Raw genomic sequence first — 23334 nt, forward strand, 5'->3', positions numbered from 1 at the left:
TAGTCAACTTTCCTTTCATCTGTGGCAACATCCCTTCAGCAACTTCGTATGGAGTGTTCATATCACAACTCATACGTTATTCCAGAGCTTGCCGAAAGTACACAGACTTTTTGTGTCGCGCTAGAACTCTAACAAATAGGCTTCTGGAACAGGGTTATGTTGCTATAAGTTTGAAGTCATCACTACAGAAGTTTTACGGTCGTCATCATGAACTCGTGGATAATTATTGTGTATCCATCTGCACCATGAAAACTGATTTATTCAACGGATCATGGTTTCCCTTTCCTAGTTTGTCTACCCCGGACTTGACTTTTTATGAGCAACTCGGCGGGTGTTTCTATAAAAGCAGACGCTTACCCTACCGGTGCACCTGGTCCATGCTCCCAGTTTTTAGTGGAGTCCGAGTTGCTCGTTTGCTTTTATTACTTTGTATGTATGATTTTAGTTTATCTTCTTTGTTGTGTATGTCGAATTTCCATGTCTGATCTTTGTCCCTGGATTATACTCTTTTGATTACCGCTATAACCTTGGTTCTCTTGATTACTCTTTCTATTTGAGGGAATGCTTAGATATTTGGGATATTGCTTTTGTCTAATAATTCGTATTGTGTCTCCCCTTTCCACCTATTTACCTCATGTTACCGTACGACTTAATCAAATAAGACGCTTACCCTACCGGTGCACCTGGTCCATGCTCCCAATATTTAGTTGAAACCGAGTTGCTCATTCACTTTTTTTATATTGTAAGTACTATTTTGGTTATTTGTTGTGTGTGTCTTTTTCCATGTCTGGTCTTTGCCTCTGGATTACTTTCTTTTGATTTCCACTAGAACAATGGTTCCCTTGATTACTATTTGAATTTTATGGTTGAGTGTAGGCATTCTTAGCAAGACGTAACATGCAACATCTTAGGGGATTTTCGAGTATCTGATGTAAACTGGACCACGGGCAACCATGTCAGCCCTGCCAAAAATTTTTAAAAAATTCTAAAATGTGGCAAAAGCTTTGGAAAAGACTAATTAATGATATTATTATTGATGCAATGTTTAGAACACATTACATACACAAACTGATATCTACGGAAACATTGTTTTCTGACAACAAAAGTGAATATTTGCGAAGTGTAAGTGCGAAGAAATTCCTCAACTAATAAATTTTGATATAAATTTTGATTTCAATTGTGTTTGTTTGTTTGTTTGTTGGGGTTTAACGTCCGAGCAGCAATATTTCAGCTATATTCAGACGATGAACATGAAATTGATGATAAAATGAACATGAAATGATGAAATGAAAAAAGGATGGGACACAAGGATAATAGGGTCTACAAATTTTGATTGCCACTAGAAAAAGGTGGGTTGGGTAAGGTAGGGCAATTTAGCAGCCTGTGGCGGAGCGCAAAAGTTCCTATTCCTATCGAATACCACAGCAGGGTTCTTTAACGTGACATCTTTCCCAACACTATTTAGTCGCCTTTTATGACAAGCTTAGCGCTGCTGCAGGCCTGTTCTTTTAACACCCGGACCTGCACGGGACGATTTCAATTTTGTTCAACTACTGTAATACCTGTTTTTCCTATATAAACAGATGCTTCCGGGTTTATTTAAATAGCTTTTCGGTTGCCTTCTATATGTTTTGAATATATACGAGGCAAAACAAGATCAAATTGTGAATAGTGATTATTGGCTGATTGTTACACAGGATTGCAATAAGTAGTAATTTCATATAGAAAAAAAAACCAATTAAACAATACAAGCACCAAGTACACATTCAGGCTTTATTTTACGACAATACCCTAAGATTGCTTTTATACTGCAATTAAAAAGAGATGAAATTGATTTGAATTACGAAAAAAAGAAATTTTCTTCTTCTACCTTATCCATAATTTCCCTCGAATGCATAGGAATTATTCAGCTTTATAGTATTCTAAGGTAATCATGGGATTGGTAAAAAAAATGCAACACACCATTATGGTCCATTTGAATTTGACAACTTGCTTATATATACTGTAAAAATGATGACTGCATGGTGAAGGTTATATCTGTATAAACTTTTGCACCAAAGACACCATTGATTTACATAACTTTGACCTCTTTATGACCTTACACTGTAATGATAAAGTTAGTCCTAAATGGCACCATCAATCTTCTGTGGTATTCTCTTTCTTTATATTCACATTGGATGCGTAAATGCAAGTAAGTAACATTTATTCTATCTCGAAGGTTTCGGTGTAGAAAACGGCCATCTAATTTAGATTGATGAATTCATTGAAATGAAGGTCTATTACCAAATGTCATTTTTACAGTGTAAACTGCCTAAACCTAACCCTGAATAATCCGAAAACTTTTGTAAGCTGAACACTTTGTAATATCAATTTATATCAATTGAAATGTATTTTACAACTTGATTAACCAAACACCTGTCTTTACCATGCAAATTTTAAAGTCCAAAAGGGGTTCGGTTTAGATAGCTTTCTTTGTAAATCAAAGTCCCTACAGGCGTTAAAACTGTAATCTGTCTGTCTGATACGGTATCAAAAGTTATTTGTTCTGGATCATAAATGTGTACATGGAATATCTTTTAAGATATTAAAGATTTAACAAAAAAAAGGTAAACAGGAAGGAGGAGGTATAATACAGATTTATAAGACAAGATTAAAATATTAAAAAAGATATTTGAATTACTATTTCCCGAGCAGTTAAGCTTGTTCCAATGTCAGAACTTTGCTAACGTATATTCTAAATGGAACTTGATTTATCAATATTTGTCATTATTATATAGAAATCAGTTTTACCGAATGTTCCAAGTGTACGAATTTTCATACTGTGAAATAAATTCTATAACTTCACTATCGCACTTTCTCCCGCCAAACACGAAGATCAATCCGCCGTTCCCAAAATTTAAAATTTAGCAACGAAGAATGGAGGACATCTATGCAATAATTAGGATAATCAATTGGTAATCATGAATATCCAAAATATAATCACTCGTCCCAAGAATGTATTAAGATTAAACTCGTGCGCGGATCAAGTTCCGCACACTCGTGATCATATTTTGGTTCTTCACTCTTTCAAATTAATTATACTATCAAAATATGTGTATATTGTCTTAAATACTCGTACATTTCAACTTGATGATCGACAACCTTAAGCGTCCGCATATGGTCTGACTTTTTATGTATATGCATATGGTCTATACAAGAGAATTGTATTTTCCAGAATGTGCCATCGACGTTGTTTTTCTTGTTGATACCTCGAACTCAATAGGTGCATCAAACTTCCCAAAGATTAGGCAATTTATGACAAATTCATTGCAAAACTTCGAAATTGGGCTGAATGATGGGCGTGTGAGTATAGTGACATTTTCTGACAAAGTAAGAGAAAACCTTCATTTATCAACGTATAGCAACAAGGCGTCAATATTGTGGGCCATAAATATGTTTCACTATGACGGCGGCAGCTCAACACAACTGGGGAAAGCTTTTCAGTATATCAGGCAAAACAGTAGTCTCGCTACCGCATACAGAGACAGACCCAATGTGAGAAAAATTGTAATTGTTATAACCGATGGTCAACCGAATAATCCAGTTGGTGCTACACAAGAAGCAAATCTTTTAAAGCAGTCATTTCATGACCTAATCATTGTTGTTGTTGGTGTTGGTCAAATCTTTAGGACAAACCTAAACAATATAGCGTCAAACTCATCGATGGTATTTCTAGCGGCTAATTTTGCATCCCTATCCATCTTTAATGATACAATCCACTCGATAGCTTGTGAAGGTAAGTAAATATTTTTGTAAAAATATTTCTGAAAAAAAGTCATTCTCTAAAGGAGTACTCACATTTGATTGACTTATAACTACGCAGACTCTTTGTATCGCGCTAGAGTTCTTACAATTAAGCTTCTTGAAAAAAGTTATATTGCTACAATATCGAAGTCATCACTACAGAAGTTTTATGGGGGTCATCATAAATTCGTTGATCGTTATGGTGTATCCATCTGCACCATGAAAACTGAGTTGTTCAACATGTCGTAGTTTTCCTTGTTTATGAGCAACTAGGCGGGTGTTTCTAGAAAATCAGAGAACGCTTACCCTACAGGTGCATCTGGTCAATACTCCCAGTTTTGTGGAGTCCGAATTGCTCATTTACTTTTGTTACTAATTACGCATTATTTTGGTTATTTTATGTTTTTTTGTTGTTGTGTATTTCTGTTTTTCATGTCTGGTCTTTGCCCCTGGATTACATTCTTTAGATTTCCGCAGAATCTTTATTCTCTTGATTACTCTTATATAGTTTTTATACGTTATGCCAAAACATTTTAAAACTACGTGGACTTTTTTCACTGTGATAGACGTCTTACAATTAAGTCTCTTCTGGAACAGAGTTATGTTGCTAGAAGTTTTATTGTCGTCATCGTGAACTTATGTATCCATTTGTACAGTTGAACTAATTTGTTCATCGTGTCATAGTTTTCCTACTTCATTTACTCAGACGTCACATTTTATGAGAAACTGGGCGGGTGTTCTAGAAAACAGAGGACATATTATACCGCTCTCCACCGAGGTAACTGGTTCATACTCCCTGCCCTTTTATAGTGGATTTCATGTTGCTCGTTCACTTCTTTTATATATATATATATATATATATATATATGCGTTTTTTTGTTATTCCGTGTTCTTTGTGTGTGTTTCTATTTTCTTTAACCCGTCTTTACTCCTTGGTGATATTCTTTTATAGTACTATTGGAATACTGATTTCTTTGATTTACCTTCCTGTCTCACAGATGAGACGATACATCTCTATTTAGATTTCACGTCTCAGGAACGAATTGATAACCAACTGAACATAACGCTTTCCCTATTTCACTCACTTGAACTGTAACGATTACTTATGTCTCTGAATGTTGCTTTTGTTGTGATGCCTCGTTACATTAGGTTTTAAATTCGATAATTTGATAAGCCGATAAAAAATCCCTTTATGTTTTTTTCCCAAAGCGTGATTAAGAATCTTTAGATAATGGTAAAAAATGTATATAGTTTTTTAAGCCACAGACGAGTTTGATTATAAGGAAAAACGGTTGTTATTTTACGCTCTGAATCATCAAACTCATTACATGTAAATAATTATTTATCAGATGATTGCGCTTAACTCTCATTCAGAGTAATGATTGCTTTCCTAAAAAAAATTATTGTACACTATGATTCATTTACCACTTTCATGCATGATAATTGTAATATGCCTTTGTTATACTAGTAGAACAAGTGCATTGACTTGTCATTGACGTATTTTCGTGTGCTAAAAAAAAAATCCTTTTGAAAGATTAAAAGTCTTTTTTCAATCGTACTGTTTTTCTTTCCTAAACATACAATGAAAACTGTATGAGGGCTTAACTGGTACATCCCTTGCCCATTTTAACAAATTAAAACAAATTACTATTAAGATCTATAGCGTATGAGTTTTATGTTGATTTTTTAGGTCAATGTAAAGATGTTTTTCCTAATTGTACAGCAGCATACCAAGGTTCATCAGTATGCACCAAGTACACAACTTGGGCAGAGGTAAACTGTGCAAACTACTGTGGAACGTGTCCAGGTAAGTTAAAATGGTAATTACATTGACACCACTGTTTTGACAATAGCAAACTTTTAAAAAATGACATACATTGTTTTTTTTAGGTAGTTAATTAACTGATTTTCTCTGACAAAACAAGTAAACTCCGGGAAATTTTCAAATTTCATTTTCAAAAATGGAAATAACTTATATATCGAAATGTTAAGCTCATTTTTAAAGACGTCAAATATTTTAGAAATAAATCATGGAAACTCATTATCGTCGGGAAAAATAACGTCATACGATTATGATGTTGGTCATATGCTTGTCACCGTTATTCCACGACTGGAGTGTAAAAAGCTTTGATGCACGCCATATAAGAATTTGTTTTTGGATTGAAATTTCTAAAAAAAAAAGTTATTGTGTTAACTGTTGACAACATATCAATTTTGTATCAGGAATTATAACGTTCGATAAGTGATCTATATATAAGAAAAACAGTTTCTTAGAAACCACTACAAGTAGAAAGCAAGTTGAGATATATGTAACAGCAAAACCTGTATCAAACATCTCTTTGCAATTTATGTTCCTATAATTTGTGCAAAATTCAGAACTATAGAAAATAGTACATTGCTGATGCAAAGGAGAAAGCTCAAATACAGGGGATTAGTACACCCCACTTGAATACTGTTTACCACAACATTTTCTTACACCTTTGTATATATACTTTACTACATTGAACAACTACATTCCAAGATATATGAAATTAAATTTAAATTAAATGATTATTTACAAGCAAATTCAAAACCCATTGGTTTATATTTCCTTTAAAATAGGCATTTTAGCTACTAAAAACGGTGAAAATTAAGGAAATTGCACGGTCAAAGTAAATCCCTTGGTATATAAATAGATCATTAATCAAAATATATCATATAATGCCATTATTTTAATGTGATTTCTGTTAGATCATAACCGAGTAGACGTAGGGACAAAATTACTTTTAATTCTATACGAAAAAAAATCAAAACATAATGTCATAGGATTCCGATGTAGGAAGATACGGAAGCCTACAAATAAATTAATTCCATCGTTATAATGATATAATCATATCGATATTATATGAGGTAACAATATTGTTATACCGATATATAGAAATAAAATAATATATCGTTATTACCTTATATCCTTGAGTTGATTCATTTGTGATAACGGATTCATGTTTTGGTAGGACAATGCAAAGACGTTGCTCCAGACTGTAAGAGACGTTCACAGTTTTGTACCAATAATAAGTGGATGTCCTATAACTGTAGGAAGTTTTGTGGATATTGTCGAGGTATAACTCCATAATCATATTAAATCGAATTGTCTAATATCACAGAAATAAAAAAAACTAAATTTTGTCTTTATCATAGTTTTTTTCACTCAAATTACCACGGAAACGGTCAGAAGAAGTAAAAATGATGCTCAAACAAAGGAATCCAAGAACACAAAAACGAAAACCGTCGAATTACAAGTCACATAATACAAAGGAACTAAAATATATAGAAATGAGTAGCATGAATCCCACTATCATCAAGTCGTAAATTCATGCGATCCGGAAGTGCAATTGTTACCTGCTTCCTAGAAGACACCCACTTTGCTGTGCGCTGAAAGTCGCATTCGATGAGAAAGAAAAAAGATGGCAAATGGACAAAACAATTTATAAATACATTATATGCTCGTTCGTGCTATCATATTTCTCTGAACCATTGGTTTTTATTTATCTTTTTGGCCTTTGTCCTGTTTTAAAATATAATTTATGATAGTTCATTTGATTTGATATGCTGTTTCTTTTCTTAGACGCCACAGACCAAACTCTGCAGACAACACCCAGTAAGTACTTTCTCGTATATGAGTACAAATTTTCTTTTGAAATCATCTTGAAAGTTTGTTAGTAACATTAGCATTGCAAACCATCATGTATTTAATTCAGTAACTGTAAAGCGTCATATGATAACTACAGATCAGCGTACGTCATCCTAATTTAACCATTATTCATACACACAATGCTTAACTCATTAAATGTCCTTTCTGATTAAATGAAGTATGGAGAAGTATTCTATTTTTTTTTTATTCTAGAGTCGCTCCATACATCACCTTCAGTGAAGTTAGAGCCTTTACAACCTGTAATTGGATGATATATACGGGTATCATAGGTTAGAAAAAAATAAATGTTTTGTGATTATATATGGAGGTCACTGTTTCGAACATTACAATACAAGTAAGTGTGTATTATTTTACCATAAAACGACTTCGCAGAGAATGCCTCTCACTTCAAAAGTCTACATATTTTCTTGCAGATAGAGTTGTCGCAATAAACTCTGTCATACCTTAACACACGAGGAAGCGATAGGTAGATTTATGTAAAAAAGTCGAGAAACCTCGAGTTACGTCAAATATCAACAAAATCATACCAAATTTTCAAACATAGAACCACTCTATCTGAGACATCAAATTCCAAGTACATTACTTTAAAGTAAAAATAGAAAACAGAGATGATCTACATACAAAATGAACAAAACTGATGACAGGGAAAATAAGTCACCATACAAAAAATATTGCGCTTGCAATGTGAATTCCCACAAATAACCAACAAACAAAACAAGAAACAAACAAAACAAAACAAAAACACTCTAGAAAATTAAGTATGTCCTGGTCCGGCAATGGAACCTGTCATATTGATAGGCAGTAAACTCAGATAAGTGTTAAAATGTGATTGATCTCTTGTCCCACTTATTACGGGTATTACATCATTTGACATAGATATCAGTGTAAAAATATAAAAAAGTATATGTCTATTTTAATCAAAGTTATCCTAGAATCGGTTGTATTGGTTCCAACTTTATCTGTCTTGTGGTCGTTGGCTTTGCTAAAACGAAAAAAAAGTAGTTACAGTATGTAAAACCAAAACATTATGAGCTATTCCTATTAACTTTATACCACCTCTCCCCTATTTCAGCGTTCCTCTTTTGATTTGGATCAAAATCTAAAATATAAGGTGAACAATTGGGATATGTAATAAAGATTCTGTAAAATTTAAATTCCATTTATTGGCGTAGGGGGAGTAACGGATAAGATATTGACTCCATATTGATTAATGACAAAATCCATGATGTGCAATCTGAAACCTCCAAATTAATTGGGATCACAATCTAAAATAGAAATTGCATATTAGGAATATGTAATAAAACTTCTGTACAAATTTCATTACATTCCATTCCGTGGTGTAGAAAAAGTAAGTGATAAGAAATGGACAGTCTCTGTCCCCATATTCCTATAAAAAGAGGAAGAAATTAAAATTGGTACCCATGTGCCTTACCAAAGGAAGAAAGTGTGGACAAAAGGAAAGACGGACACCCCTATCTGTATATACCCCCAGTTTACAGGTGAGAGAGTATAAACATAAACAAATATAAATAAACAGTATTTTCTTCATTTTAATCAAAGAATTGTGGACGTATCATGCATATCTAGATGCCAATTGTCTAAATATTACTGAGTATAACTTGTATAGTAAAGAACTCATTCATAGTAAAGATAGCGTAATACGAAGAAGCATTTACTTTATTTCTGCATAAAATGAGCTTGTTATTAAGACGTTGTCCACGGAGAAACCAGACTTGAGTGGCACATGCCTAATTTTGTTTCTAAAATATATTTAATTCTATAAAGATTTCAAACTCGTGTTTTCTAAATTTACCGTTTTCTGATATGGTAAGAATGAAATATATCATAAACTGCAGGAAACTTTGAAATAATGTCCAATAACATATCTTAAAAACGTTGAGAATTTATTCTGAGATTTACTTTTGCTCTCTCTGATAACAATGAATTTAACATTACATTGGCACAAAAAAAGTGGGATTAAATTTTGTGCCTTCCATACCATAGGATCTACTCATTTTCTACATGAACAGTTATTTAATATTTATATGATGCTTAAACTTGACTTCAAATGCACTGACATGAGTCTTTCCTTATGTACACATACAGACAGGTACAATCAAGTATTGCAGATATTTGATTTTTGTAACTATTAGAAATACATGCTAATTTGAAGCAAGAAATGGAATTCAGTATACAAGTACTTTTTTTATATTAAAACATACCAGTCGTAGTAGTAGTCGTTGTGGGTTCTGAAAACGAAGAAAAAATGATTTTTAAAAAGTATTTTAGATTGTTCAATGTCAAATCTGATTTTATTTTCTACGAAAGGAAAAAAAATAAGTGGCTTTATCCAACTTATCTGCACAATTTAAAGGATGTTGGATGACCAATCTGTGTACATTCGAGCAGGCGCGCCGGTAGAATAAGAAGTGTCGTCTGCTTTTCTCGAAGCACCATTAAATATCACGTCCGCCGGAGTAGACGAAAGTTGAAAGAGAAACTATGACACGGTGAACAAGAAGGTTCATTGTTATGAAATTAGAAATAATAATAATAACAATCAAGTTTGTCCATGAAATACAGCTTACTGGTTGTGGTCGTTGGTCTTGCTGTTTTCGCCTCTGAAATAGATGCACCAAAGATATATCAAAACATTTAGCAGGCGCTCTTTTCACTTAACGAACGTCAGCATAACATAAGAAACGAATATAATAGTTAAACTCTTTTCGAAAATTTACTGAAGAATGGTAATTTTACAGTTATCTGAATATGTGTAAGGAGTAAGGATTTCATAACATGATTGAATGTCTCCACATGTATGCTGTCATTAAATGTTAGTAATAAAATAACCGAAGAATGGTTGTCTCAGATTTATCTGAATGTTTATTAGGGATAATGATTACAATGTATATGTTGTCGTTGAGTGTTTGCAGTTAAATGTGTTCATGCTGAAACGAATAAGATTCCTTAAAGTCAGTTTCATACACTAAAATGAGTAAAACGTTCAAAATATGTCTAAAACCATGTTTGGTTACCATGATGACAAAATCCACAGAATTCCCTACAGTTGAACGGCATGAATGCAGGGTCTCTTGTGCATGCCCATGACCCACGTTGTCTGCAGTCTGGTGCTATGTCTTTACATCCAGCTGATTTACAAAACAACAAGTAATGTCAATCGATAAGATTTTACTATGTTCTAAATACAATATGGTATACATGTACACACTGTTTATAATTTACTGAAGCTGTAAACAAGGTGAAAATTTGGGTTAGATTTTACTTAGAACAACAACATGACGACAAACGGAAAACAAAATAAATAGATAAATACAACCACATAAACGGACACCCAATAAAAGTCGGGAGTGATCTCATGCTTCGAAAGGGCAAACATTTGTTGCATCACGACAAACGATAAAAGTCAAATCCGGTTAAAAAATAAAGACATATATAAAAATTGAAAGTCACTAATCAAATCTACAGCAAACAAACCATACATGTCAGTCAGGTCATGTTGTTGGTCGTAGAACTTTAAAAATGACGACTTTAGTCTATGGACAACTTGTTAGTTCATATGGGAAGTGCTCCTATTTTTATCTGTGCTGGTTTTTATCGATGGATTTGATATGTAATTATAGTTAAAAAGATATTTTATCATGTTGTCTATATTGTGTATTTAGAATGTGTAGGATTTTGTTTTAATGTTATAACCGTGAACTTTGATTTTGATGTTTCTGCATTATCCATATGTTTTGATGCTTCAGTATTTTTTCACTATTCATTGCACATTTCTGACTCACAGGACCAATCTATAAAAAATGTAACATAAAATGTGCTATACGTAGCCAAAACATTACCTGGACACATTCTACAATAACGAGCACAATTTACTTTCGACCAATCTCTAAAGACCGTGCAAACTGCTGGACCAAAGTGAACAGCATAGCATTGTGGATGGTAATCTGTGCATGTTGCTGTCAAGTGATGAAAAAAATAATCATGTGATTTGAGTATGAGACAAAAAGAGAAAATACATTAAGAAAAAAGAAACAGATGCAGTGTGAATACCGTGCAAAAAAGTACATTTTCTGCTCTATATTTTTTATGGAGAGCTTGAATGAACCGTCAAGATAAGTGATTTTAACTGATTGAGTGAGTTACCGTTAGTTTTGTTCTGTTTAATTTGATGTTAAATGTTTCCATAACTTACCAGCATTTACGAACTCTCCGTTAAAGGAGGCCAAAAGTATTCCAAGTATGATAACAATCATGACCTTTACAAATTTTATATAAAAGTATTTCTGAACTGAGCGGTCATCTACATATATTTATATACATGTATATACTCCGTGCCGTATATCACATGATTCCGTTAGATGAAGATAAGAGATAGTAGCGCATAAAACACCACTCATACTTTCAAGATATTTATATACCTTTATATAAGATCAAAGAAAAGAATATAACAGGATTGAAACCAAAAAACAAAAAAAAACCAAAAAAAAACCAAATAAACAAAAAAAAAACAAAAACAAAAACAAAACAAAAAACAAAACAAAACAAAATCTTCATTTTTTTCTATTTCGTGTCATCTCTATATATCTTGTTTGTGATAAGATTTTTTAAAATATTCAAACATCTTCTTTCTACAGAACGAAGTACATTAACATATATAAGTATAGGACCAGGTATACCCAAGTCGCAGTTTTCAAGCGATACGAAGAAAGTTTCGGTCAAGAACAATGTTCGATTTAAATAACAAACGAGTACTCTACATCTCCGAGAAACAGCATGAATTGGAAGACATTACGATAAAAAACTACCAGAGTGTTTATGATACAGAAAGACATGTGTATTTAGTATATGCCTTTAAGTAAGATCATAATTGATTATAAGGTTATAGCGGTAATCAAAAGAACGAAATCCAGGGACAAAGACCAGACATAGAAAACAGACATGAAATGGAAATGAATTAACTTGAAATGTGTACCAACAGTACTTGTATCAGCATGGCTTTATATATTTAGTGTTGTTGTTGGTTAGTTTGTTGAAATTTTGATTAAAGACGTTCATGTTAAGTTTCATTAAGAAGTATCCAGAGTTTTTGTCACATCTAACAAAAATATATACTTGAGCATCATATATCATATGATTTATGAGTTAATTATTAGACAATTTCATCTTGTACACGATGTTGACGTATTAATATGCTGTATGGCAAGCCAAAGTGGACAAAAATCAATATTTTGTAATATCAAAAAATGAATTTCTAATATTACAAAATAATTTTTTTTTAATATTAGAAAAGATTTTTTAATATTGGAAAAGATTTTTTAATATTGGAAAAGATTTTTTAATATTGGAAAAGATTTTTTAATATTGGAAAAGATTTTATAATATTAGAAATTCAATTTGTAATATTAAAAATTCATTTTCTATTATTTAAAAATTCATTTTCTTATATTACAAATTCCTGATTTAGTAATGTTATAAAATATCACACATTTTGAAATATTAGAAAATGAATTTGTAATATTAAAAATCATTTTTGTAATATTAGAAAATGCTCATTTTTGTCCACTTTGGTTTGCCATATGCTTGCTCGTATATAATAATGATATGTAAAATTATTTGAAAAACATATGTCGATTAAAACATATGCTTTTCTTATTATCGTGTCCGATTTATCTATACTTTTGATTTTCATTATTTGAATTTCTAGTTGTGTACACACATATTTTTCTATGTACAAGTGTTCCAAATAAACCGAACTATCACTATACGCGATTTGACCTCTCTCCTTATTTGACCTCGTTATGATTATGACAGCTTATGTTCACTAGAACAATGTTGTCTAGGATATTTGGTATTGTCTTACTTTATCCCATGGGTTGTGTGATCGCAGGTTAGTTGCTGTTACGATTTCATACAAATAATTTGTCAAGACCAAGATCTTATAGTCTTTTTTGTAATTTAGGTGTTTTGTTATGAGGAGTGCTGTGCTGGTTTATCTGCCATGAATAGATGATTCCATCTTTGATTTTATCGAATTACATTGCAGTGTTAATGTAGTGCTGATGCATCATTTAATATGTAGACTCAGGGGACAAGCATTTGATTCTGAGGGGTGACTGAGAAGTTTGTGGGGTCAATATTTATTTTTATATTTAGGGTCAGAAATTATTTTCAAACACATTTGGGCGAGATAATTGATTACCATTTCACCGCATGAAGTATCTGGACTGAGAAAATTCATTTCTTTTCTTTGACCTGCAGGCCTTCATATTTATTTTCAATTTATAAGAACCAGAATATTGAAAAAAAGCGGCAAGCCCCATCTAAGAATCTCATATCTGTGAATATTTTGAATCAAACAATGTTTATATTATTCATGTAGGTGTTTAAATCAAATTGTATTAAAAAATAAATTGATTGTGATTTTTTGCTAAAATCTTTTGATTGTGATTATATTAACAGGTTTATATTTGATCATTTATTACTTGATTGGTGCTACTGAAATTGAATAGTTCTAACTTACAAAAGATGTTATGTCTGAATGAAAAAGATCGTTGCAGACGACGTTATAATCAATAGTAATTGGAATAGTATTTTGATTTTGGTGTCTGTCATATTTTGTTTTCCAAAATTGAATTTACAAATCGAACTCGCCTTTATATAGTGAAACCTTTTTAAACCGAAAAGGAAACCTGTATATGTAATCCGACACTTTTATAGTCCCCTAATTTTTATTCAAATTTATTTTGAACCGTAAACGTTCTGACATGCCAGATATTATGTGACATCCGGGAATCAATCTAATAAAAGATGTTTTAAGCGTTTAACAATAAGTTTCTAAGACTTTTTGTCAAAACCAGGTCCGAATTGGGTTTGATTTAGACATGTTTCACTGTGCTACCTGATAAGACATAGATTAGAAAGAATAGGTAAGACACAAAAGCACTTAGCTAATGTATGTCGTCTAAAAATTAACAAAAACCTCGACTTTCTCAAAAAATAATATTTCCACAATTTGGCCAAATTTATTGTATTATCTTGTAACATACATTTTTAATATAATACCTTTTTCAATAAAGTCTGATCAAAAGGAATAAAAACGCAAATGACCATTTGGAGGAATGCATTAACACTGATGACTAGAAGTGTGATCTGTTTTTCAACGTAGCGGTTACATTGAAGGCTGTCTAAACTGGACCATCAAATAAATTGTCTGGGGTGGGCAGGTGTTTGTTCACAAGGATTCAAAACGTATAGAAAGAGTAATCAAAGGAACCAAGGTTCTAGGGTAATCAAAAGAATGTAATCCAGGGACAAAAATCCGACATGGAAAACAGACATACACAACAAAGAACATGAATAAACTAAAATTTTACATACAAAGTAACAATGCAAATGAGCAACTCGGATTCCACTATAAACTGGGAGCATTGACCAGGTGCACTGGTAGGGTAAACACCCGCCGAGATGCTCATAAAAAGTCAAGTCTGGGGTATATTTAACTGATATTTAAGGACTTACAAATATGTCCACTTTACATACGTTTCTGGATTTTCCAGAGTTCGTTTTAGACAGGTTTCACTGTAATTATTTGTTTTATTTCTAGTATGTAATGTTGACATCGTTTATCTTGTTGATACCTCTGGCTCAATTGGGACATCAAACTTTCTCAAGGTAAAAGAATTCATTGCAAATTCACTTAACAATTTTCAAATTGGCCTTGATGGTACACGTGTAAGCGTAGTGACGTTTTCAACAAATATTCATGACGTTTTCCACCTGTCAACATATGATGGCAAAGCGTCATTACTGAGAGGTATAAACAAGATTCCTTATGACGGATATCAATCTTTCACGGGTAAAGGCCTTCAATATGTAAGAGAAAAAAGCTTTACGAGTGCATACGGAGACCGACAGGACGTAAAAAACGTACTAGTACTTATAACCGACGGTCACCCAACAGATCCAAGTATAACCGCCGAAGAGTTCAAGTTGCTGGCGCAAACTTTTCCAGACATGACTGTAGTTGCCATTGCGATAGGAAGATTTTCATTTGGTACACGTTTCATCAACATACCATTAATTTCATCTGTAACAATTCCAATTTCTGGTTTTGATTTACTTTCAAACTTCGGAAACAGAATCCATACCATTGCATGCGGTGGTGAGTATTATTAGATCATTTTCTTTTCAAAATGATTACTTTTGATTAACAAAATGGTTGAAAAGTTAAGCAGTTTATATGGCAAGCCAAAGTGGACAAAAATAAGCATTTTCCAATATTAAAAATGATTTTTTAATATTACAAATTCATTTTCTAATATTACAAATTAGATTTCTTATATCACAATCATTTTTAATATTAAAATTCAAATGAATTTCTAATATTAAAGAACTATATTTGAGTATTAGAAAATGGATTTGTCGTATTCATTGACGACTTCTCAATATTAGAAAATCATTTTGTATTATTAAAAAATGTGACTGATTTTCTAATATTACAAATTCATTTTCTATTTTCTAATATTAAAAATTAAATTTGTAATATAACAAAATGTGTGATATTTTATAATATTATTAAATTAGGAATTTGTAATATTAGAAAATGAATTTGTAATATTAGAAAATATAAGTGTGTTGTAATATTAAAAAAATGATTTTTTTAATATTACAAATTTATTTTCTAATATTACAAATTAGATTTCTAATATCACAAATCACTTTTTCAATATTAAAAATTCAATTGAATATCTAAAATTAAAAAACGATTTTGTAATATAAGAAATTGATTTTCTAATATTAGAAAATGGATTTGTCGTATTCAGTTGCGATTTTTTAATATTAGAAAATCATTTTGTAATAAATGTGACTGATTTTGCAATATTGCAAAGGGCTTCTTTAATATTTCAAATTCAATTTCTAATATTACACATTCATTTTCTAATATTACAAAATGTGTGATATTTTATAATATATCTTAATCAGGAATTTGTAATTAAAAAATCTTTTCTAATATTGAAAAAAACAATGATTTTGTAATATTAAAAAAATCATTTTCTAATATTACAAAATATTGATTTTTGGCCACCTTGGCTTGCCCTAAGTTTAGCTGTTTCAGATAATAAGAGTATAAAAGATGTACTGAGGTAGTTGTATGCTCCAATTGCCAATCTCTTAAAGGCGAACAATTATTCAGTGTTACATTGTCAAGCTACATGATTAATAAAATGAAAAAAGGACAAACGAAAACAAAAAAACAAAAAACAAAAAAACAAACAAAACAAAAAAATAAAATGAACGCGTTACTTCCATCCAATTTTTGCCTGTTTTGTCAACTGATTCAAAACTTGTTAGACATCACTGTTCTTTCCACTATAGTGTCTTTTTATGAAATGTATTGTCCAGAACTGCTCTTTTATCGCAAAAATACATTTTGTTTTGTTTAAAGACAAATGCACGGATATATTTCCTACATGTCAGAATGCCAACCATGGTAAAGTGGTGTGTACAAGCCATAGTGCGTGGTCCGCTGTTAACTGCGCAAGCTACTGTGGAATTTGCCCGGGTAAGGTCTATATAACAACGATTTGTATCCTTATTTGACTTTTTAGTTTATATTGAAGGTGTGTTATCATTCTGTTACCGTGAATTTTATTCCATTTGTTATCGGGGCCTTTCAGAGCTTACTTGAAGGTGTGTTTACAATTATTGAAGACCTTTTGATGATGTAAATATTTTCATAAGGTTTCATCATACCTGTTCCCTTTTCTATGTCCGAATCAATCAACTAGAGAAATATTTTTCAACCTGTTCACACGTAAAATATAAGGAAATTTTAACTACCTTGCAATTAAAATAAGCATTATGTGATTAGATGGAGATGTAAGCATTATATTTTTACTGATAACTTTTCGTGACAATTGAAACCAAATTTTACCGTCTACTTTTCTGACCGCTGTTGCAAATGATATATTTGACTTTGTACAACATGTATATCAGACACTGTACACCCTTCCGAAGCACCACGGTTTTTTTACGATACATTTCATATCGCAATTCATACGTTATGCCAGAGCTTGTCGTAACTACGCAGACTTTTGGTATTGCGCTAGACTTCTTACAATTAGGCTTCTGGGACAGGGTTGTGTTGCTACAAGATTAAAGTCATAAAAACAGAAGCTTCATGGTCGTCATCATGAACTCGTGGGTCGTTACGGTATATCCATCTGCTCCATGAGAACCGATTTGTTCAACGTGTCATAGTTTTCATTTCCTCTTTCGTCTACCATGGACTTGACTTTTTATGAGCAACTTGGTGTTTTTTTCTATAAAAGCAGAGGACGCTGACCTTACCGGTGCACCCGATCCTTGCTACCATTTTTTAATTGAGTTCGCGGTTCTCATTAACTTTTGTTGCTTTGTCAGTATTATTTTGGATATTATGTTCTTTGTTGTGTGTGTCTATTCCGTCTGGTTTTTGTTCCTTGGCTACATTCTTTTGAATTCTGCTAAAATCTTGGTTCCGCTGATTACTCATTTAATAAAATCATAATAATTTCAAAGATTAGTCCTAGAAATTATCTAATTCTTATGTAACATTTGATGACTTTATAAAGACCTGCTCCCAGTTTTTAGTGGAGTCCGAGTTGCTGATTTGTTTTTTTACTGTGTATGTATGATTTTAGTTACTTTATGTTCTTTGTTGTGTATGTCTATTTTCAATGTCTGGTCTTTGTCCCTGGATTACATTCTTTTGATTACCGTTATAACCTTGGTTCCCTTGATTACTCTTTTATTCATTGCTTTTCAAAACACTAATATCATATAGAAATAAATATTTGAAAGATGCTTTGCATTTATTAATGAACTCAACGCTCTGTAAATTTCAAATTTTCATGCATTTAGATGGTCGATTGGAATAAATTCTTGAGAAATTAAGGATTACTTAAAAAGAGTCGCATACCCTTTAGTTTGTAAATTACGCCTAAACTAGGGTAATAATTTCCGAACAATAATCTGATCCATAATCAATTCAAGTCCAACACAAATCTGGCAAAAATATATATTATACCATCGGAGCAGCTGGTACGGCAGTATTCCTGAAATAGTCCTAAATCAAGGAGAATAATTTGCAGGTAAATGTGAAGATGTGGCTACTGATTGTAGGCGACGTGGCTTACGTTATTGTTCCCCCAACAGTAACTACATGGCTTACAACTGCAGGAAGTTTTGTGGATATTGTAATGGTAAATATGATTTATCAAAATCTTAAAGTATTTATAATGAGATGACTGCAAACTAAAAATGATATACCGTCCACTTATGGAGTTTACTACAGAAGCATTTGGTTGTATCCATCGTTCCTGTGATGGTTAAAAAATATTGTCCAAAAAACAAAAACCAATAACAAAACAAAAACAAAAAACTACAGTAATATCAACTGAAAAGAAAGGAAATGCTTCACAAAAAGGGAAATTGAAAATTTAAGTAATTTATTTAAACTGTTTGTTTATATTTTCTAAAGAAAGGTAAATATTAGAAGGAAAACTATTGACCAAACTTTACGACAAACGCGATGACTTTATATTCAGAATTGTGAACTTTCCTTTCATTTGTGGCAACATTCCTTCGGCTCCTGTGTATGGAGTGTTCATATCACAACTCATACGTTATGCCATACCTTGCCGAAACTACGCAGAATTTTTGTATCGCGCTAGAGCTCTGACAAGTAGGCTTCTGGAACAGTGTTATGTTGCTACAAGATTGAAGTCATCACTTCAGAAGTTTTATGGTCGTCATCATGAACTCGTGGATCGTTATTATGTATCCATCAGCACCATGAAAACTGATTTATTCAACGGGTCATAGTTTTCCTTTCCTCGTTTGTCTACCCCGGACATGACTTTTTATGAGCAACTCGGCGGGTGTTTCTAGAAAAGCAGACGCTTACCCTACCGTTGCACCTGGTCCATGCTCCCAGTTTTTAGCGGAGTCCGAGTTGCTCATTTACTTGTGTTACTTTGTATGTATGATTTTAGTTACTTTATGTTTTTTGTTGTGTATGTCAGTTTTCCATGTCTGTTTTTTTTGTACCTGGATTACATTCTTTTGATTACCGCTATAACCTTGGTTCCCTTGATTACTCTTTAAAATCGATTTTATACCCTTAACCATGTTTTATTTCCTTTTTTATATTAGAAACCACAACTTCAACTTCTCCCCCAACTACAGCAACAACAACGCCTGCTAGTAAGTACATTCTTGATAGGCAAGTAAAACTACCAAAACATAAATAAATAAATAAATAAATAAATAAAATAAAACACAAGAACAGGAGCGCATCAAGAAGTGATCCTAATAGTAATGCCAAAATTATTATAAAAAAATCTATCCAAACTTGTATAATAAAACTTTCAAATTAAATCATTTACAATTCTAGTAAACGGAGTCTGATTGTCTGTATATCTTTATTTTCAATTATTTAAGGATTATTTTTAATGTTTGACCAAGTAATTCGAAATAAACAACTTAGGGGCGGTTTATGAAAAGGCGGAAACCGTCCCAAAAATGGGTTATGGAAGCAATACGTGGTCAAAAAAAAAATTCTTATAATTTAATTTCTAATTGATTCCAGTCAAAATAAGGATTTGTCCCTTCATCGTCAAAGTCTCTTTTAGGTTTGTTTTATTTGTACTGCGAATTATGGACCGATCGACATCAATGACGTCACAGTACCAAGTTTGTCTATGGAACCCTGAAGAGAAATAAACAATCAAATTCAAGTTATCTCTTTAACACTGAACAAACCCCTTTATTGTTTCTGATTCTTTATAATTTGTTTTTGCAGATGTAACACCTCACATCATTCCTGCAGGTAGGGTTAGTGCACTCCTAATAAATACATAGTTCGTTGGAATTGCTGCGTGTGATCCGAATTTAATAAAAAACAAATAGTACATAATTTACCCCAGGATCCACAAAGCTGGCTGCGTTCGAATACGAATTGGCAGCTTATATAGTATATTTTTTACTTAGTGCTCTTGGTAGTAGGGTCCTTATACACTAACAAAAAGGTTAAATTCCAAACAATTATGACTAGAAATGCCAGGACCTGTTAGCAATTAATTCGAAATTTTAAAATGTTTACTATTTTATTTACAAAAACTTTGCTCCTGTCGATCTCTGCATGCCTAGTTGTTATTAAACACTTACTAAAGATGAAGTTTAAAATGTCGTAATAAATAAATACAGCATATTTTTCCGACGCGGTCAGTATGGTTTCGCTTTTTACCCTTTGACCTTAAGGGCGCTCTTCTATGGAAATACAAGTCACCTGATCGCAATTCTGTTTCTCGATTGGCCAAATACTGATAACTTAGTGGCGTCCGAAAAAAACTGTATCGAAAATTAACATTGCGTGGCATGTCTTATTTTCTTGACTGAAATGTAGAAACTTATAAGTAAAAAAGACATTTTAAAGACATTACTTGCTTCTTCATAATATCAGTCAAGATTAGTGAAGGGAAACTGATAATGTTTAGGACAGAGAACGATATATGTGGTTTCTGTGTGTGTTTTAAAACTAATTTTTACTTAGAACTAAGCTTTCCGTGTTCATTACTGTAGATTGGTCATTGTTACATTCAATTACAGGTGGATGCACGGACAGACTGACAAACTGTTACCAATATGGTTCAACAATGTGCAATGTATATAAACAATGGTCGATCCAAAACTGTGCAAACTTTTGCCGCTATTGTCACGGTAATATAATATAAATTTTATCATTCGCTTGATGTTTACAATATCAATGCTATCGCGACTTTTACGCGATAATCAAGGTGAAGTTTTACCATACCAAAAATTGAAACAGGTTTGCGTTTCTAGCAATTTTCTGTTACTTGAAAATCTATAGATCTCTATCAAGAAATGCCTATGAATAAATTCTGTCAATCACTTCAACGAATATGATTTTCATAGTTTGCCTTTTTTTTTGGTATTGCAAAGGCGTGATGTGAGAAAAAGAAAAGCAATTGATATTTACGCTGTTGGTTTCCTTGGTACCAGTCTTTTCATAATTTTTGAGATTTTGACATAAGATTAATGCAGTAAATTAATGAAGTGCTATCCTCTTAGAAAAATAGATTTGTTTTATACTTAAAATTTACATGTTCTTTGATTATTATGTTTGGTAATGTATATTTTTGTTTTTTTTTTTCTGGTGTTTTTGTAGAAGTAAAGACAACCACACATTCGACACTGTTAGAGCCACTTCAGCCAATTATTGGGTGATTGTATGATGCGTATTAGTGTTATTGAATACAAAACAGAAAAATATCACTTGTTGGCATGTCAATAATTAAGTCCCAATTTTTAATCATAACTCGTACGAATGTTTTAACGTCCGTGCGAGACCCGACAGGGTAGTCAAGGACGTTAAAAAAAGCCTCAGTCAAAATGATTTAATCACTTTCACTCAATGATATTAATAGGAAGTTCTTTTCGACACGAGTGATTTTTTTTGGTATTCACAAAAGCCAAATATCGTCAAAAAATACCGAAGCGTAAACAATGTGACATTTCAAAAACACTGTACGTCAAAATCCAAATACATGGCCAGAACGTAAAAACAGTCAACAATCTATATACAGAATATATGGAAAGGAATAAAAGAGTAATCAAGGGAACCAAGATTCTAGCGGATATCAAAAGAATGTAATCCAGGGACAAAAACCCGATCTGGAAAACAGACACACACAACAAAGAACATAAAATAGGCAAAATAATAATACAAAGTAACAAAAGTAAATGAGCAACTCGGGTTTTAACTAAAAACTGGGAGCGTGGATCGGGTGCACCAGTAGGGTAAGCGTCCTCTGCTTTTCTAGAAACACCCACCGAGTCGCTCATAAAAGGTCAAATCCGGGATAGATGAAAGAGGGTAGGAAAACTATGATTCATTGAACAAATCAGTTTTCATGGTGCAGTTGGATACAGGAATGTAGAAAATGTGGGAATCTCAACCAATTTGAAGGCAAGTGTAAATCAAGAAAGAGCTCTTTGCACGTTTAAAATTGGATATGATAAAAGGCATTCAGTCTTTTAATATAGGAATAGGCGGCAGAGTATGTAGAGCATGCGAAAGTGGCCCGTGATAAACCCACAAAAGAATATTTTTATTTAAAAATGTGAGATATGTCGTACGCACGAAAGGAAATAACAGTAGAACATTATTTTCTCCCATTCATAGGCTTTATTCACACCGCACAAGCGAGTGATTAAAAATTTGTAATTTCCCGCCACGTGCCGACTCCAACGCTTACTACGATTACCATGTTTACCGTGTTTACAGTTGTTATTCATAATGTTGATCAATTAAATACTTGTTGATTTACGAATGTTATTCATATTTTAAAAGATTAGTTGGAGAAAAAATTCGAGTTGCTCATTTGCTTCTGTTACTTTGTATATATGATTTTAGTTACTTTATTTTCCTTGTTGTGTATGTCTGTTTTCCATGTCTGGTCTTTGTCCCTGTATTACATTCTTTTGATTACCGCTATAACATTGGTTTCCTTGTTTACTCTTGGTAGTGTATCAAGTTATCATAATGGTAGTGATATCGATGACGCAATGTCTTGATGACTGGAGATGTAGTTGATGTTGGGAGAATTTAGGGTGTTGTTTAATTTATTTTTTATGGTTTTATTATGGGAGAAACTGATTTTCCCTCATTTCTCTCAGGGATTAAAGAATTTCTCCACTCTCGACAGTTAAATTTTAGATTTTAACTATCTCGAGTAGAGAAATCTTGTAATCCCCACGAGACTGAAGGAGAATCT

The 23334-nt window shown here is 32.4% G+C and overlaps 2 protein-coding genes across 5 annotated transcripts; one reads left to right on the top strand and one right to left on the bottom strand.

Moving 5' to 3' along the window:
• Positions 1–2087: 2087 nt before the first annotated feature.
• Positions 2088–21799, top strand: LOC148626149 (matrilin-1-like). The gene is made up of 14 exons (XM_088571085.1): positions 2088–2191; positions 3215–3775; positions 5474–5590; positions 6777–6881; positions 7388–7420; positions 7667–7713; positions 13307–13382; positions 15099–15656; positions 16941–17057; positions 18628–18738; positions 19691–19741; positions 20340–20366; positions 21146–21256; positions 21726–21799. Exons 1-14 carry the CDS (start codon positions 2128–2130, stop codon positions 21782–21784), a joined length of 2037 nt encoding a protein of 678 aa, XP_088427211.1. The 5' UTR covers positions 2088–2127; the 3' UTR covers positions 21785–21799.
• On the bottom strand, positions 8371–11861 carry LOC148626150 (uncharacterized). Of its 4 annotated transcripts, none has more exons than XM_088569872.1 (6): positions 11688–11858; positions 11335–11451; positions 10510–10623; positions 10063–10095; positions 9697–9723; positions 8371–9234 (listed from the first exon to the last, which is right to left on the bottom strand). In XM_088569872.1, the coding sequence occupies exons 1-6, from the start codon at positions 11746–11748 to the stop codon at positions 9179–9181; spliced, it is 408 nt and encodes a 135-aa protein (XP_088425998.1). In that variant the 5' UTR covers positions 11749–11858; the 3' UTR covers positions 8371–9178. The 4 variants fall into 4 exon arrangements, with proteins under 4 accessions (XP_088425998.1, XP_088425997.1, XP_088426000.1 ...); XM_088569871.1 differs by having other exon boundaries at positions 8371–8456; positions 11688–11855; XM_088569874.1 differs by lacking the exon at positions 10063–10095 and having other exon boundaries at positions 11688–11861.
• Positions 21800–23334: the final 1535 nt, after the last annotated feature.

The sequence above is a fragment of the Perna viridis genome, chromosome 2 (assembly GCF_037379345.1).
Source record: "Perna viridis isolate PV_CMFRI_1.1 ecotype Kerala chromosome 2, ASM3737934v1, whole genome shotgun sequence".
Lineage (NCBI taxonomy): Eukaryota > Metazoa > Mollusca > Bivalvia > Mytilida > Mytilidae > Perna > Perna viridis.